This window comes from Camelina sativa, chromosome 2 (genome assembly GCF_030686135.1).
Source record: "Camelina sativa cultivar CO46 ecotype springtype chromosome 2, ASM3068613v1".
NCBI classification, from domain to species: domain Eukaryota; kingdom Viridiplantae; phylum Streptophyta; class Magnoliopsida; order Brassicales; family Brassicaceae; genus Camelina; species Camelina sativa.
The window spans coordinates 31,309,730-31,326,765 of NC_141881.1; the positions used below are offsets into that span (position 1 = coordinate 31,309,730).

General features: G+C 34.8%; 3 protein-coding genes across 3 annotated transcripts; all 3 read left to right on the forward strand.

Annotated features, from left to right (window-relative positions):
• The first annotated feature begins 5,252 nt into the window (after positions 1-5,252).
• Positions 5,253-7,085, forward strand: LOC104757548 (triacylglycerol lipase OBL1-like). The gene is made up of 4 exons (XM_010480301.3): positions 5,253-5,575; positions 5,651-5,881; positions 5,964-6,598; positions 6,689-7,085. The coding sequence occupies exons 1-4, from the start codon at positions 5,266-5,268 to the stop codon at positions 6,956-6,958; spliced, it is 1,446 nt and encodes a 481-aa protein (XP_010478603.1). The 5' UTR covers positions 5,253-5,265; the 3' UTR covers positions 6,959-7,085.
• Positions 7,086-7,344: 259 nt separating this feature from the next.
• Positions 7,345-11,201, forward strand: LOC104745103 (zeaxanthin epoxidase, chloroplastic-like). The gene is made up of 15 exons (XM_087475848.1): positions 7,345-8,236; positions 8,334-8,496; positions 8,581-8,655; positions 8,750-8,850; positions 8,944-9,059; positions 9,144-9,447; positions 9,528-9,642; positions 9,742-9,845; positions 9,942-9,987; positions 10,072-10,136; positions 10,240-10,326; positions 10,434-10,488; positions 10,591-10,679; positions 10,770-10,857; positions 10,967-11,201. Exons 1-15 carry the CDS (start codon positions 7,725-7,727, stop codon positions 11,051-11,053), a joined length of 2,007 nt encoding a protein of 668 aa, XP_087331974.1. The 5' UTR covers positions 7,345-7,724; the 3' UTR covers positions 11,054-11,201.
• A 1,652-nt stretch (positions 11,202-12,853) lies between these two features.
• On the forward strand, positions 12,854-16,845 carry LOC104757567 (ribonucleoside-diphosphate reductase large subunit-like). Its single transcript, XM_087475873.1, has 17 exons — positions 12,854-13,120; positions 13,201-13,262; positions 13,356-13,443; positions 13,546-13,809; positions 13,986-14,163; positions 14,247-14,323; positions 14,389-14,550; positions 14,632-14,724; positions 14,821-14,970; positions 15,064-15,150; positions 15,257-15,421; positions 15,511-15,630; positions 15,732-15,934; positions 16,009-16,158; positions 16,263-16,410; positions 16,494-16,541; positions 16,665-16,845. The coding sequence occupies exons 1-17, from the start codon at positions 12,905-12,907 to the stop codon at positions 16,782-16,784; spliced, it is 2,331 nt and encodes a 776-aa protein (XP_087331999.1). The 5' UTR covers positions 12,854-12,904; the 3' UTR covers positions 16,785-16,845.
• Positions 16,846-17,036: the final 191 nt, after the last annotated feature.

Genomic DNA, 17,036 nt, shown 5'->3' on the forward strand with positions numbered 1-17,036 from the left:
AATAAGTTTTGTAATGAATTCTGGCTCATCCTCCGAATATTTTTATCTTGGATTGGTGAAATAAATTTATAACAAAAATAAATTGTTGTGTTGTATATAAACCGCAGATTAAATCGTAGAATTAACAATCAAAATATAATTATACAATCTTAAACTTCAAATAAAACGTAAAAAATTAACTAATTATAATTTAAAATTTAATGATTTTCGTAAAAAAAATAATCTCGCGGTATACCGCGGGTTAAAATCTAGTATATTATATAATTGTAAGGAATTTCTACCCATTTTCAACTCTCACATTTATGGGCATATATCTATATATATTCAATGTTAAAATTTGTCTTCTAGTCTTAGTGCAAAATCCACATGCATTCGGACAAACTTACTTATGCAATATCATATATACAACTATATATTATATAGTTTTTTTTTGATATTTCGTTAACTATTATATATAACAAGCCAAGTAAAAAATATTGATCAGTGGATTCTATCCCTCATCTTTTAAACTTGTAATGATAAATGATCTTGAACATTAAAACAATAAAATAGTTGTATGCATGTTTATAAAACGAGCTAGCTAGTGCTAGGTCGTAAAGACTTTCGTCGGTTGCTAAGCTATGGAAAAGCGTGTACATATATAGGAGTTACTATAAATGGTATAATTGCGTAACATAACTTGCATCCAAAAGTAAAACAAGTTAAAAAAGGCTAAAATAAGTAAGAAAGATGGTTCCATTTATATATGAGGATCAATAGTGACCGTCGATTCACGCAGGGATTATTTGATCTCATTATCAACCGTCCAGATCATTTTTGGTCGTATACACATGGCTTGCCTCTATTGGTTTTGGATCCACTACTATTGCAAAGAAGGCATAACGCGACAAAACAAGGTGCATGAACCACTCTCATCACCGCCAGCATAACAACGAGTATTCCATTTTTTCCACCCTTATTATTTTATACATTCATATTCAAAGTTCTATTCACCCTTATATTTTCTCTATCAATTTTTGTAGTTGAAAAAATATCATATAGTTCTCTTACATATTTAGTTGAAGTCGCCGATCCAAGAAACATGATTACTTAAGAAAAAGTTGTAATAGAAACAGAGAGAGGGTCGTATACTAAATTGTATAATTTGGTAATAAGATTACCCCACATCCACATGAGATATGTCAGAATCCAGGGAGCACTATTTTATTCTGTAAAACTTAATTAACACATTCATACTCATAGCGAGAATGGTTAATACTTAATACTAGCATATTGATTTGTGCTGTTGTATATAACAAATGGTGGACATATAGATAGATAGATAGATAAGATATGATGGAGGATGATGATTAATCGGATCTCTCAATTGACATCGAGCCTTAGCGTATGGCACGCTTCTCAAAGCCGATCTGAGAACGACTTAATTCCTTCTTTTTTCTTATATATCCTTTTCTCACTTTCTTTAGTTTCAGAATTTTTTATTTATTTTATTTTGGTTTTTTTTTTAAAACTTTTGTTGCTTACCGCCACTGTCCACTGACTTACCTTCTCGCGAAGGTGCTTATCAGTTTATATGAAAATTGTCAACTTTTTTTTTCTTCATTTTTTTAACCAAAGAATTTATGATGAAATCGAAAAATAAAGAATCATTTATCTGTTGCATCTGACAACCCTATATCATTCCCAACAAAGAGGAGGATATTTTTTTTCTTCTTTAGCAATTTGCAAATGGCTTTAGACCCAAAAAAAAAAGAAGTTATCATATTCATTTATATAAGTTTTATCCCCCGAGCAATCTCCTTGACAGAAGGTGGTATCTCATGAGTTCATAATTATTAATGCTGAAGGCACGGAAGTATCATACTATAGTTAGTACGCTCTATCGTTTAAAGTGAATCTGATTCGTGATCAGGTAAACGTTTGAATATTTAATTGGCACTCTGTAACTCATAAATAATGATGGAAACCAAATTAAAAATGTAACAAGAAGCACCATCCATTGATCATATCTAGTTAATCTAAACAAATGACAATAAATGATTCTTACCTTAAAAATACACAAAATCCAAAAAGACACCATAAGCTCTCACTGTTCTTTCAAGATCTGTCTCACTTTATTTGTACAAAATCACATTTAAGACTGGTTTTTGTTTTTTAGTTTACTTATATACAACTCTGATTTTCTTTTTATTTTTTGGTTGGTTCTTCCCCATAATTAGATAAAAACAGGCAGACAATGCAAGTGCTTCGATCTTGGTTTTACCCTCCTATGTTGACACAAAAACATGCAAAATTCTACGATACGGCGACGTTTCACTGTCCTTACTCTCTCAATCAAGAAACAGGTTTTAGTCCACTTTTTTTCCTTTCACTTTTGCCCGACTCACTACAATAAATACTCTCATCTTTTGTGTAACACACATTGTCTTGTCTTCACATATCGTCACATTTATTAGTAATAATATGGGTGTCAATATATATAGCTATTCTCATATTGGTACTGTATTGGTATCATGTGTTATCGATTAAAACTTGTAACATTTCAAATTAGAAACACTCTGTAATTATAATCGATTGTTACGTAAGTCGAATATTCAAGAGATATATTTATGGAAATTCAAGAACGATGAGATAAAACACGGGTCCATCTCGATTATTACATATTGGATTTTTTTCACAACTTTGTTACATAGTCTTAAGACTTTATTATGACCTTCGGTTTCTTGTTCCCTTCTCTCTCGAGAAAGATCTGTGAAGAATCTATGTGACAGCACAGTGGGAACAAAGGAGGAGTAAAAAAACATTTTAAACAAAAAGCTTCAGAAGGACCACAAACATATATACATATACATGTCTAAAGATATGAATATGATTGGTTAGCCTCTGCATGGTAGTGGCCAAGCTGTCTCTCAATCCATTGTATGTTGATAATTATGATATTGATCGATATTCGATATGAATGAATGTTTACAAGTTCGGTAACTGAAACGTCGTAACTAAATAATTGTGGTAACTGGTAAGATCAATACAAACCCGAATGTAAAGCATCAATGCAGGCGTCAGTGCAATGACACATAGTTTTAGTTCAAGCGGTTTTATACATCGACGATACTAACACTTACTTAGTATATTAGATAACCACATTTAAATACCAGAAACAAATAGTATAGTTTATTTGTTAATTAGTTCTAAATTTTTTAATAGTGTGTAATGTACCAAAGTTGAGATAGGCTGCCTCCGAATGCAAGGTAGCGGTACAATCGTGTTCGTGTCCCAAGCATCATCTATACTCGTTGTTCCACTAACAACCCACTTTATATTAATAATTAATTAAATCAAACCAATTATCAAAATATATAAAACAATCCAATTATTTTCACACAATCTAGTAAAGAAATAAAATATTCACTCCATAGAAATTACATTGTTGTTTGGTTATTGAAAAAAAAAAATCGTCCCACGTGAGATATCCCACAAAGGTCCCAACATCACCACAGAGAGTCTCTGATCATTACAATATCCTTAAGATTAGATTTATATAGACATTTTCTAATAATATCTTCTTGGGCAAGTGCTCTGTATTGTTCTGACACATTTCTATCATCTTCCTCCCTTTTTTATTTGTTATTTTTATTTTTTTGTTTGAAATATTGAAGAAATGAGATTTTTTCCCCTTTGTATTATCTTTTCTTCAATGCCTTTTCCTCCTTTCTCTTCTCTATCTCTCTTTTTTTTGGGATAAATTCTCATGTTCTCTGTGACAGGATAAAGTTCATGCACTATTCTTTGTTATTATTAATCTATTATATAAATTTGTACCAAATGCATAACGAATGCAAATCAAATGGGAACAACTAGCATTTGAGATTGCCAAATGGATATGGTATCATAAAGTTATCGAATACTAGTAGGATCCGATTACAAAATCAAACCAATTAAATAACCATATGTTTGTTTTTAATGTCTTGAGATGAAAACAAAAGTCAAAATCTAGATCTTAGAAGGTTTGAAACGTCCTGAAACGAAAACGTAGATGTACCAATTTTAGTAATTTGAAAAAAATTGAAAAAGAAAATAAAAATAGTAAAATTCGAGAAAGAATGGGGACAACCAAATAGGTGGGTTGATAAAGATTTTGATTTTATTGGATATAAAATAGTAAGCTTTTAAAATGGGTAGGTGTTGGGAATGCAGATCCCAATTTTATTTATCTTTGTTTTCTATACTATTTATCTTATTCCTCTTTGGCTCTTTCTATTATTTTTGGTTTTTTGTTGATTTTTGGTATTTTTTGGTGCATACTTTGACTACTCGCACCTACGTCTCTTGTGCTATGTTAAATGTACTCATTTATAATTTCCCGGTGCACCTCACACACACGACATATGGAAAACAAAAATATGATGTAAGATAATGTTTTCATTTTGATGATATAGATATTAGAATATTTTCTCCTTTCGTATTCAGATTTGAAAAGGATCACGTACAACACAACTAATACGCTGATCATCTGATCATGCATGATCATATCGGGATATTATATATATATATATATATATATATATGTATATGTACATTTTGTTTTGGTTATTGGTAAACAGAGACAAATATCAGTGATTCAACAGATCTTACATCATATTTACATAAATTTACATAATTCTATCATTGCTTGTTCTATTTATATATTTTCATCAATGTTGTAACGTTGTTGTTCTATTTCATGATCTAATTGCAATAAAGATTTATAAAGGTTACAAAAAATTTATAAAACTTTAAAAGTATTTTGTTAGCATTTCGTCACCACATTTTTGTAAAGAGAGCCTTGATTCTTTTGTTTTCCTTTGTGGAAATAATGAGGAAGATACACAAGTGCATTTGACAAGTGTTGAAGACACTGATAAATGGGCCACATATCTTTATTATATTCACAGCCCATATGTAGGCACACCGCATACTAGATTCGCCGGCTCGCCTTTTCTACGCACTGTTTGTATTACACATGGTTACCGTTAATGATTTTTTTTTTTTTAAGATAATTGGGAAAGTTTCCTTTTTTTCATTAACTACGATCATTAACCCCACGTGTAACGTTCATATATTCCAAAACCAAATCTATAGATCACCTTTTTACAAAAACACAAAATCCAAATCTCGTTTTCCCATAACTCCAAGTATTCCAAATCTACGATACGGTCCATTCTAATCCTCTCGCATATATTTATAAAATTGTACTTACATAATTAATTGCATTTACATTATTACAATATGATCAACAACAACAACGGCGATGACGAAGAAGAGTTTGCGAGAGGATATCTGATCCTCCGACCGGAAGAGCTACGACCATGGGAACTTTTTCGTCTGTTATTCTCCTGCAATATTGAAAAGCCAAGGTTAGTAGATAGCTCAGAAACCAAAGAACCAAGTTTCCGACGTCGATGGCTTATCTTCGTCTCTCTCGTCCTTCTCAAGCTTCTCCGATTCTTCTCCGAGGTGTTAGCACTCCTTGGCTCCGCCTTTGAATTCTCTTTAAACTTCCTCTCCGCTAACTCTTTCTCCGGTTTCTTCCTCCGAGGTCTTGACGATTTTCCTTAGTTATTCCTCTCTTATAAATCATATAATCATATACTGATTTTGTGGATATATGCAGGACAAGTGGTGTTGCCAAAACCGACATCGGAGAATTATCAGTCATTTATTGGACATTTAGACACGAGAATAAGTTTAGACAAGACGATGAATCGCGAAGATGGAGACAGATACTATGCTGCATTGTCCATTATGGCTTCAAAAATTGCCTATGAGAACTCAGCCCGTATCAAATATGTCGTCGAGAATCATTGGAATATGACTTATTTAGGTCTCGTTGACTATTGGAACGGTATATATGCATTGTGTTACACTTACATAAATCTTATTCAATTTAATCAAGTTTATAATGATTATTTTTTTAATTAATACAGAGTATCAAGAAAAGGAAACAACACAAGCCCTTATAATGTCTACAGATAAAACAGCAACACCATCCAACGGTCAAGAAACGACGGTGGTGGTTGCATTTAGAGGCACAGAACCGTTTAATTCCGAAGATTGGTGTTCAGATTTCGACATTACATGGTATGAGCTCCCAAACATTGGGAGGATCCATGGTGGTTTCATGAAAGCTCTAGGGCTACAAAACAATTGCAGTTGGCCAAAGGAACCTATCTCAAACCCTAATCGATTATCCCCTTTAGCTTACTACTCAATCAGAGATTCTTTGAAAACTCTGATGGCTCAAAACGAAAACACAAAGTTCGTTCTGACCGGTCATAGCTTAGGAGGAGCCTTGGCGATCCTGTTCACGGCTGTGCTTGTGATTCACGACGAGACCGAGTTGTTGGAGAGGATCCAAGGAGTTTATACTTTTGGACAACCTAGGGTTGGAGATTCCAAGTTTGGTGAATTTATGGAGAAGAAATTAGAAGAATACGACGTAAAATATTATAGATTTGTTTATCATAACGACATTGTTCCAAGATTGCCTTACGATGATAAGGATTTGATGTTCAAACACTTCGGCACTTGCATCTACTACGACCGACACTATCAAGCAACGGTATGTATATATATCTTTTATTTCATTAATTACTATTTGCAAAAATTATACTACAAGAACTATTCAATTTATTTTCTGTGACTAACATAGGTTTTGAGAGAAGACTCAGACGAAAACTTTTTCTCGTTGCGGTGGATTATAAAGATCATGCACGGTGCTATATTGGAGCTTATAAGAAGCTTTACTATTGTGACTGAGAAGGGACCAGAGTTTAGGGAAGGATGGTTGTTGAAAGGTGGTAGGGTTTTGGGGATTATAGTCCCTGGGGTTTCAAACCATACACCTCAAGATTATGTGAATGCCACTCTATTAACCCCTCCTTCTGTTTTCCAAATTCATAGAGATGTATCCATTACATAAACAAGGGTGTGTATAAATTGTATATTGAGCTACCTTGGGCTTTTTATGTTACAAACCAGATGACAAATAATATTAATTCCGTTAGCAATTAAGCCCATTTTAATGGGCCTGGTTTATTTTAACCGAACCGTTAGTTTTGGTCCATTGATTTTGGCTTATATATTTTTTTTAAAAAAGCATGTGTATTTACTTTGTCAAATAAAATTGTGTGATATTAACAAAATTATATTTTTTTGTCGACATAGTATAATTATATTTTGAAGACAACAAAAAGAAAGTATAATTATATTTAAGATAAAAAACTGAGACACGTCAAAAGAAAAAAATTCAATATGAAATTAGTGGCTTAAAATGGGGATAAGAAAATAAAAATTGAAGAAAAAAATGATATCATATTTATCCATTCACAATCCTGAAAAGAATCCACCGCAAGCTCTTATCACGTCACATTCAATTATTCAAATACCAAATTATATTTTACCAAACATTTTTTTTTTGTTTGGGGACAAAATACCAAACAATTCTAAATATAAATAATTACAATGAAATACTAATGGCGGAGAGTAAAGACATGTCAACATCGGAACCGATATTTGTAGGCATTGAGAGATGAAGTGTGTTGTTGTCCTTGTGACACCTGTCTTCTCCTTCATTCTTCTTCTTCTTCCTCAAACCACTTCTTCTTCTTCTTCTCTTGTTTGAGTCTTGATTACAGATAAAGTCTTGATTTTGATATCAAGAACTCAATCGTTGTAAAATTTGCGAGATGGGTTCAACTCCGTTTTGCTATTCAATCAATCCATCTCCATCAAAGCTTGATTTCACGAGGACACATGTGTTTAGTCCCGTTTCTAAACAGTTTTACTTAGATTTATCATCCTTCACCGGGAAATCATCAGCAGGAGGAGGAGGAGGAGGGTTTAGGAGCCGTCGAGGTTTGGTCGGAGTAAAGGCGGCGACAGCGTTAGTTGAGGAGAAGCGAGAGTCAGGGACAGAGAAGACAAAGAAGAAATCGAGGGTTTTAGTTGCTGGAGGTGGAATCGGAGGTTTGGTGTTTGCTTTAGCTGCGAAGAAGAAAGGGTTCGATGTGTTGGTGTTTGAGAAAGATTTGAGTGCTATTAGAGGTGAAGGACAATACAGAGGTCCGATTCAAATACAAAGCAACGCTTTGGCTGCTTTGGAAGCTATTGATACTGATGTTGCTGAACAAGTTATGGAAGCTGGTTGTATCACCGGTGATCGCATTAACGGTCTCGTCGATGGTATCTCTGGTACTTGGTGAGTCTCCATCCAACTCTACTCTGCTTGGATTTAGTAACTTGATGTTTAGTTTGCTTAGGACTTGTGAAAGTAACTCTTTTGATTTCATTACTAGGTATGTAAAGTTTGATACTTTCACTCCTGCGGCGTCAAGGGGACTTCCTGTGACTCGAGTTATTAGTAGAATGACTCTGCAGCAGATCTTAGCACGTGCTGTTGGTGAAGATGTGATTCAAAACGAGAGTAATGTTGTTGATTTTGAAGATTCTGGTGATAAGGTTGATCATTGGTTTCTTACTTAAAAAGAGACTATTGACTTGAAGGATATTTTCAAATGTAGCTGTATTGGTTTGTTGGTTTAGGTCACTGTTGTGCTGGAGAATGGTGAACGCTATGAAGGTGATCTGCTTGTGGGTGCAGATGGCATTTGGTCTAAAGTAAGTTTTAAACTGAATTAGAGTATATAAACAAATAGCTTTTGTTGTTGTGTATAGAACTGAAAGATTAATGACTTTTGTGTTTTTGTTTTAGGTGAGAAATAATCTGTTTGGTCGAAGTGAAGCTAGTTATTCAGGCTACACTTGTTACACTGGGATTGCTGATTTTATACCGGCTGATATCGAATCTGTTGGGTATGTTGTAGCCGGACTAAAGTTCATGCATCTCTTCACTGATTATGAATCTTTTTTTTTCTGATATTGGGACTGTTTCATTCTCTCTTAAAGCTACCGGGTCTTCTTGGGAAACAAACAGTACTTTGTTTCTTCGGATGTTGGTGGTGGGAAAATGCAATGGTATGCATTTCACGAGGAACCAGCTGGTGGTGCAGATGCTCCAAATGGTAAATATCTGCATTGTTTCTATGGATTTTGCATTTTAAGTTTATCAGTTTTACATAAGCTTATTTTCTATTTGATGTATTCAGGTATGAAGAAGAGATTGTTTGAAATATTTGATGGTTGGTGCGACAATGTACTCGACTTGTTGCATGCAACGGAGGAGGATGCGATTCTGAGAAGAGATATCTATGATAGGAATCCTAGTTTTACTTGGGGTAAAGGGCGTGTTACGCTGCTTGGTGATTCTATCCATGCGATGCAGCCAAACATGGGTCAAGGTGGATGCATGGCCATTGAGGATAGTTTTCAACTAGCATTGGAGCTTGACGAAGCATGGAAGCAGAGTGTTGAAACTAAGACACCTGTGGATGTTGTTTCCTCTTTGAAAAGGTAATACTAGAAGTAGAACACAATTTTTGTTTAGTTTGGGATTCTGGTGAATACTAAACATGCTCTTGCCGCTGGCTTAGATATGAGGAATCTAGAAGGCTCAGAGTCGCACTTATACATGGGATGGCGAGGATGGCTGCAATTATGGCTTCCACTTACAAAGCATACTTAGGTGTTGGGCTTGGTCCTCTCTCTGTGAGTAGTACATTGATAGTTCTCACTGATAGCTACACAAAGAAATCACTCTTGTTTGTTCATTTCAACTCGATTCCAATTCTCTTTTTTTTTTTGCAGTTCTTGACCAAATTTAGAGTACCACATCCCGGGAGAGTTGGTGGGAGATTCTTCATTGATATTGCTATGCCAATGATGCTTAACTGGGTCCTTGGAGGCAACAGGTTATTTCTTTCTCTGTAATACTTAATTTAAGACCTGTAAATGTTTAGATTTGAGTAACAGACCGTAAAAGCCAACTCCTGTACACGCTTTTGCAGTGAAAAACTAGAAGGAAGGTCACCTAGTTGCAGACTCACTGACAAAGTAAGTTAACTTCTTCTTCTATTTTACTCAAATCGAAATTCAGTAAATGACTAATATGAAAGTGGTACATGTTGGTTTTTGAAGGCCGATGACAGGCTTCGAGAATGGTTTGAAGATGATGATGCTCTTGAACGTACTATAAAGGGAGAGTATGTCTTCACAAATCCCTCAAAAAGTTACTCTATTACATCTCTCTTGAAAAGTGTTGCTCTCTACACTGCTTTGGTCTCCTGAGTCTTAAATTCTTTGCAGATGGTATCTGATTCCACACGGCGATGAGTGTTGTATTTCGGAAACGTTATGTCTAACCAAAGATGAGGATCAACCTTGCATCATCGGGTATCAAATAACTTACACATTTTAAATCTCTTGCTCAAGTTTATAATATAATACATGATCGCTTAGAGTGCAGAGTTTGAAACGTTGAAAACTCTTTGTGATTGCAGAAGCGAACCAGATCAAGATTTACCTGGAAAGCATATTGTGATCCCTTCGTCTCAGGTATTAACAAACTCTGTATCTTAGAAGTGTGAGTTGAGATGCTGCTTCAGATTAGTCAAAGAACATGATGATTTTGTTACTACTGTCAAATCTTTGGTTTAGGTTTCGAAAATGCATGCGCGTGTGATTTACAAAGATGGAGCTTTCTTCTTGATGGATCTTCGAAGCGAACACGGAACCTATGTGACCGAGTAAGTCTCTCTCCATATGTGGTTTTGTCTAACTCTTTAGACTTGTGAAAATTCTGATTAAAATGTTTGAATGTGTGACTTCATCTCTAGTAACGAAGGAAGAAGATACAGAGCCACACCAAATTCTCCCGCGCGGTTTAGAACGTCTGATATCATCGAGTTTGGTTCAGATAAGAAGGTGAGACATCTGGGGCGGGCAGATCTCGGTTTAGTTTGAACCGAATCGTTTTTACACAAACCGGTTTTGATTTTTTAAAAAATTAATATATACGGTTTGGTTTTATCAGGCGGCGTTTAGGGTGAAAGTGATCAGGACAACTCCGAAATCAACGAGGAAGAATGAGAGTAACGATAAATTACTTCAGGCAGCTTAAAAATTATGAATATTTTTATCGGTTTGGCAGATAATTTATGTAGTCATTTTCAAGTAAAAAAAAAAAATGCTTTCAGATATTCCTTGTATTGCAATGTATATATAGGTCTGAAACAAAAGATAATTTATACAAAGACATTACTTCTCAATTTTAAAATTGTTGACAACAATAACTCTTATCTATTAATGATTACTAGAAAAACCATTATTTATCTAATTTGACTGTTATTACTTTGGTTATTCATGTTTGATTTAGTTAAAGTGTAAATAATTTGGTTTTTTTTTTTTTCTTTCAAATTAAGTTGGGTTTGGATGAATATTGATTACTACTTATACTAGGAGCTTTCTTATCTGCATGAAAGATAGATAACATCAAGGCCACACTCCAAAAGCAAATCTGAAGGCAGTATTAGTGTTTCAGTTCATAACATTCGGTTCACAAATGGCGTTGTTCCAATACTGGATGATGTTGCTCAAGAAGGAGGTAAGAGGAATGGTAAATCTTAGCTTTGCTACTTTGGCGATATCATTTTTGTCTAGTATATGATGATCTTTCTCATGTATATATTGTGAAGGACCCTTTGTTGTATACATGGAACCATGGCATGCTGACGGAATTAAATGTGTTACTTCAGATTACGAACTCGTGAAAATCACATTTGCAATTGAATTGGATGTGAATGAAATGTGTATGTGTTTAGATTACGAACTCGTGAAAACTACCCTGTTTTTGAGTTTTATTTTGAAAATTACACATTTTTTTTTCATATATATAAAATGAAAAAAAAAAATTTTCACGAAAAAGTTTTCACTCTCTTTCGTCTTTCAGAGAGGAAGAAAACTTTTTCGTTCATGGCGATTTTGCCGGATTTGAAGTTTTCCGACGATACTTTCCGTTGCCGGTGATCGGAGATTCCAGCTTCTTCGACTTCTCACGTGTCATCTATCTATCATGTTTCTCCTTTGCCACGTGTTTTGTGATTCACTGCTTCTCTTTAGTCTTCAAGGAAGAGTTTTATTATTTGGGCCTGTGGGCTTTTCTGTTTGGTTTATTTATTTAGACTTACTTAATTTGGTCTGTTTGTAATATTGGCTTTGGTCTCTAAGTTTGTTTGTAATTTTGGCTTGTCACATTTTGGCTTTATATCATAAATAAAACAGTTGTGAAAAAATATAAAATGAAAATTTTGTCCTGATTTAATTTAAAAGCTTTATATTTTATTTATTAAACGAAAACTAATTAAATTCAAAATGTAGAGGATAAATGAACAAAATCCTAAAAAGATATTTAATCATTATATATTCTTTGAAGATAATGAGAGTTTGTTAAATAATTTATATTGAAATTTACAAAATAATTTTAAAAGATATTATTAAGTTTATATTTTAATATCTATTATTATGCCTATATAAAGTCAAATAATTTTTCCAAAACTCCAAACTATTCAAGTCTTTTTCTAGAAAAGAATCGCATCGTAAACGATTATGCAAAGTTGCAAACTCAAAAACAAGCATTTTTTTTTCCAAATTTACTCAATTTCTTTTTGGTGTTAAAAAATCAAAGAATAATAGTATTTTAAAATATATAGTATTATTTTTAGTTTTTTGGTGATGATTAAAATTATTTAATAAGCCGTCAAATTATCTATTTTTATTTGATAGATAACTATAGAATGATTCATTTAATTTTTATGTAATTTTAATCTGATAAATAGGTTTTAATTTCAGATCCCTCCTTATAAATATCCCTAGGAGTCTGTTTAGAAAGATAAGGTCGACTTGAGCCTAGGGGAAAACAAAGGAAACTTAAGTCTTTAATCTCCAGAATCCTCTGCTAAATAATAAGAGTAACATGTACGTGGTGAAGCGCGATGGATGGGTGGAAACTTTTGACTTGGAGAAGATTAAAGTGCGACTTAAGAAGCTTAGCAGTTACCAATGTAACCCGCTCCTCGTTGCTCAAAAAGTCTCTGCTCGTTTCTACAATGGAATCACCACGACTCAACTCGACGAATTGGCTGCTGACGCGGCTGCTTCCATGTCTTGCAACCATCCTCATTATGCCTACGTACGTCAGTAATTTTTCCTTTTTTTCTGCCAATAATAGTATATGATTTTTGCATTCCTTTTATTTTTGTATGTTTTCAGCTTGCTGCTAGGATTGCTGTCTCAAATCTTCACAAGAACACTAAGAATTCATTTTCTGAGACGTGAGATTACTCTTCAGCTTGGAGTTGTTTTTTTTTTGTTTCTTGCTTTGCGTGAGTGTGTGTATCATTCATTATTTGAGTTTATAATTTCAGGGTTGCAGAAATATACCACCGTGTCGATGAGACATCTGGACTCAAGGCTTCTCTAATAGATGAGCATGTATCTAGGATAGTTATGGAGGTAAGGTTTTTTTAAAGAAAAAAGGCTATATATATGTTTCTTAATTGGTGTCATGTACATGGTAAAATTTCCTAGGAATAATGTGTTTCTTTGTTTTCTCAGAACGCTGCTCGTCTGGATAGTGAAATCATATATGACCGTGATTTTGATTATGATTACTTCGGGTTTAAAACGCTTGAGAGGTTGTATCTCTTGAAAGTCAATGGGAAAGTTGTTGAAAGGCCTCAACACATGCTCATGAGGGTTGCTGTTGGCATCCACATGGAAGATATTGATTCCGCAATAAAAAGTTACCATTTCATGTCTCAGAGATTGTTCACTCATGCGTCTCCTACTCTCATCCATGCAGGAACTCCAAAGCCTCAAGTAAATTATAAAATACCTTATGCATTGAAATATATATATATATATATATATATATATATATATATATATATTCTTTAATTAATTAAGACGTTTTATTTGCTCATGGTTATTTATTGAAAAATTTTGACAAAAAAAAAAAAAAAGGTTATTTATTGAAAAATAAATTGAATTGGCAGTTAAGTAGCAGCTTTCTTATCTGCATGAAAGATGATAGCATCGAGGCCACACTCCAAAAGTGTGCTGCTGTAAGCAAATCTACTGGCAGTATTAGTGTTTCAGTTCATAACATTCGGGTCACAAATGGCATTGTTCCAATTCTGGATGATGTTGCTCAAGGAGGAGGTAAGAGGAATGGTAAATCTTAGCTTTGCTACTTAGGCGATATCATTTTTGTCTAGTATATATATGATGATCTCTTTCATGTATATATTGTGAAGGACCCTTTGTTGTATACATGGAGCCATGGCATGCTGACATCTTTGAGTTTATAAAGCTCCAGAAGAACCACGGAAAGGTACAGTACAGTCATACCAAGATAGAGATGTGTATTTTTTTCAAGTTTTAAATTTTGCAATGCAGGTGGAGGAGCACATGGCTAGAGCTCTCTGGATTCCAGATCTTTTCATGGAGAGAGTCAAGAGTGATGGGAAGTGGTCACTGTTTTGTCCTAATGAAGCTCCAGGATTGGCTGATTGCTGGGGCCTAGATTTTGAGAGACTTTACACAAAGTATGAAAGAGAGGTGAGTCCCTAGCTATTTCATCCCATGTATATATAACTGCTTCTCTTATAATGTAAGTTGAACGAACATAACTTGTATTAGGGAAAGGCCAAGAAGGTTTTTGAGGCGTTGGACCTTTATTTTGACATCTTGACATCTCAGGTAGAAACAGGAATGCCATACATGCTTTTCAAGGTTAAGTAACATTCATATTTCTGTAGCTTTTTCTTATAGTCATATAATATAACCCACTGGTTCTTGATTACTGTTGAATTTGATACTCTTTTGTAGGATTCATGCAACAGAAAAAGCAATCAGCAAAATCTTGGTACCATAAACTCCTCCAGTTTATGTACTGGAGTTATTGAGTACACTAGTCCAACAGAAACTGCTGTTTGCAATATTGCGTCGATTGCTTTGCCCAGATTTGTTAGGGAGAAAGTGAGTTAGAAATTGGTTTGTCGGTTCTCTAAATTTTAATTTTTTCTTCATCACTCGAGAGTATAGCTCTTAACAATATTCTTCTCACAACAGGACATCCCATTGGACTCTCATCCATCTAAGCTTGCTGGCAGTCTGCGCTCAAGGAGTCGTTACTTTGATTTTGACAAGCTAGCCGAGGTCAGATATAGCATACTAAACACTTGCCTTGTTTGACAAGAAATCTGAATCTCAACAAATGTATATATCTGGAACCTTTTTTTTTATTTAACTTTTGTGTGGCCAGGTAACTGCTACTGTTACTAATGATCTCGATAGGATAATAGACAGAACCAACTATCCTGTGGAGACTGCAAAAACTTCAAACATGCGTCATAGACCTATTTGTATTGGTGTACAAGGTCTTGCAGATGCATTTGTCCTACTTGGAATGCCATTTGACTCTCCACAGGTAGACTTCTTTGTGTAATGACCAACCTAACCTTGGGGAAAGTTTTTGTTTTCTCTCTGTTCTGAGCAGTTTGAGTTGTTGCTACTCAGGCCAAACAACTAAATATGGATATATTCGAAACCATATACTACCATGCACTCAATGCATCTTCAGACCTTGCTGCAAGATATAATGCGTATGAGACATACAAAGGAAGTCCCATGAGCAAGGTATGCATCTCATCCTGCAATTCTATCAAATATCTTGTGAGTGAACTTTGTAATTTCGGATTGTAGATCGTGTGCTTGACTATATCCGATGATTCTTATAGGGGATTCTTCAACCTGACATGTGGAATGTGACTCCATCAAACCGCTGGGACTGGGCTCTTCTTAGGGACATGATATCAAAGAATGGAGTGAGGAACTCTCTTTTAGTATCACTGATGCCAACTGCTTCAACCAGTCAGATTCTCGGGAACAATGAATCTTTCGAGCCATATGCATCAAACATCTACAGCCGCAGAGGATTGAGGTATGGTTATTAAATTGTTTCTAGTATTCCCCCACACACTGGTTTACTCATTGCATTTCCTTGTGTTTGTTCAGTGGGGAATTCATACTTGTAAATAAGCATCTTCTTCATGATTTGACTGAAATGGGTCTTTGGAATCCAACACTGAAAGAGAAGCTCATTAATGAGAATGGTTCGATATGTAATGTCCCTGAGATACCTGATGACTTGAAAGCTATCTACAGGTAAAGGTTCTTTATTCATTTTTTTTTATATATACTTTTCTTCACCCACTACAATGTCCAGCAGTGAATCTCGCGGATTTGACTTTCTTACAATTTTAACACAGAACTGCATGGGAGATTAAACAAAAAACCGTGGTTGACATGGCTACTGATCGTGGATGCTACATAGATCAAAGCCAGAGCTTAAATATACGCTTGGAAGAACCTACCCACCGAAAGCTCAGTTCCTTACACTTCTATGTTTGGCGTAAGGTATGATCTTTACTTTAAAACATTTCCTAAAACTATTGAGTTTCAAAAGAGTTTTATATGTGCAAACTATTGAGTTTCAACAGGGTCTGAAAACTGGGATGCACTGCCTGATGACTGACCCTGCGATCAAGGTAAATAAACCGCATCAGACCCTGCGATGACCTGTTTTTTCACTATAATGATCCATACTACACTTACATAGCTAAACAGCATCATAACCAATTTTGATCCATTTCTTTGTCATGTGATTGCAGAAAGTAAATCCTGCGATCAATTCGTCTACAACGGCGCTGATCTATTCATCTTCTTCAGGAAGAAGAAGCATCTTCCCACACCAAGAACCATTGCCGTTGTATCGTACTTCACCACCGTGATGTCCGTCTACTGTTCATCCTATTACATTTCTCTTACGTCGAAGAAGAAACTGATTCCGCTCGCCTTCTTGTCAGTTTGCTTCGTCCCACTTTTCCCACTCCCTCCGCTGAATCTTGAGAACCGCTTCAATGGGATACACATCTGGGCTTTGTGTAAGTCGGTTGGTTCTTTCGCTTGCTACTACTTCTTTAATTGGCTAGGCTCTTCTATCAAGATGGAGAGTGACACGTTCTTGATGAACGTGTCTCTGT

What these genes read in the sequence shown, in the direction of transcription:
- LOC104745103 (XM_087475848.1), top strand. Translation starts at nt 7,725, where the DNA reads ATGGGTTCAACTCCGTTTTGCTATTCAATCAATCCATCTCCATCAAAG. An exon ending in GTTGTTTCCTCTTTGAAAAG is followed by an intron (nt 9,448 to 9,527) that starts GTAATACTAGAA and finishes CCGCTGGCTTAG; the next exon opens with ATATGAGGAATCTAGAAGGC. An exon ending in GAACGTACTATAAAGGGAGA is followed by an intron (nt 10,137 to 10,239) that starts GTATGTCTTCAC and finishes AATTCTTTGCAG; the next exon opens with ATGGTATCTGATTCCACACG.
- LOC104757548 (XM_010480301.3), top strand. Translation starts at nt 5,266, where the DNA reads ATGATCAACAACAACAACGGCGATGACGAAGAAGAGTTTGCGAGAGGA. An exon ending in CTCCGGTTTCTTCCTCCGAG is followed by an intron (nt 5,576 to 5,650) that starts GTCTTGACGATT and finishes GGATATATGCAG; the next exon opens with GACAAGTGGTGTTGCCAAAA. An exon ending in ACCGACACTATCAAGCAACG is followed by an intron (nt 6,599 to 6,688) that starts GTATGTATATAT and finishes TGACTAACATAG; the next exon opens with GTTTTGAGAGAAGACTCAGA.
- LOC104757567 (XM_087475873.1), top strand. Translation starts at nt 12,905, where the DNA reads ATGTACGTGGTGAAGCGCGATGGATGGGTGGAAACTTTTGACTTGGAG. An exon ending in TCCAGAAGAACCACGGAAAG is followed by an intron (nt 14,324 to 14,388) that starts GTACAGTACAGT and finishes TTTGCAATGCAG; the next exon opens with GTGGAGGAGCACATGGCTAG. An exon ending in AAGGAAGTCCCATGAGCAAG is followed by an intron (nt 15,631 to 15,731) that starts GTATGCATCTCA and finishes TGATTCTTATAG; the next exon opens with GGGATTCTTCAACCTGACAT.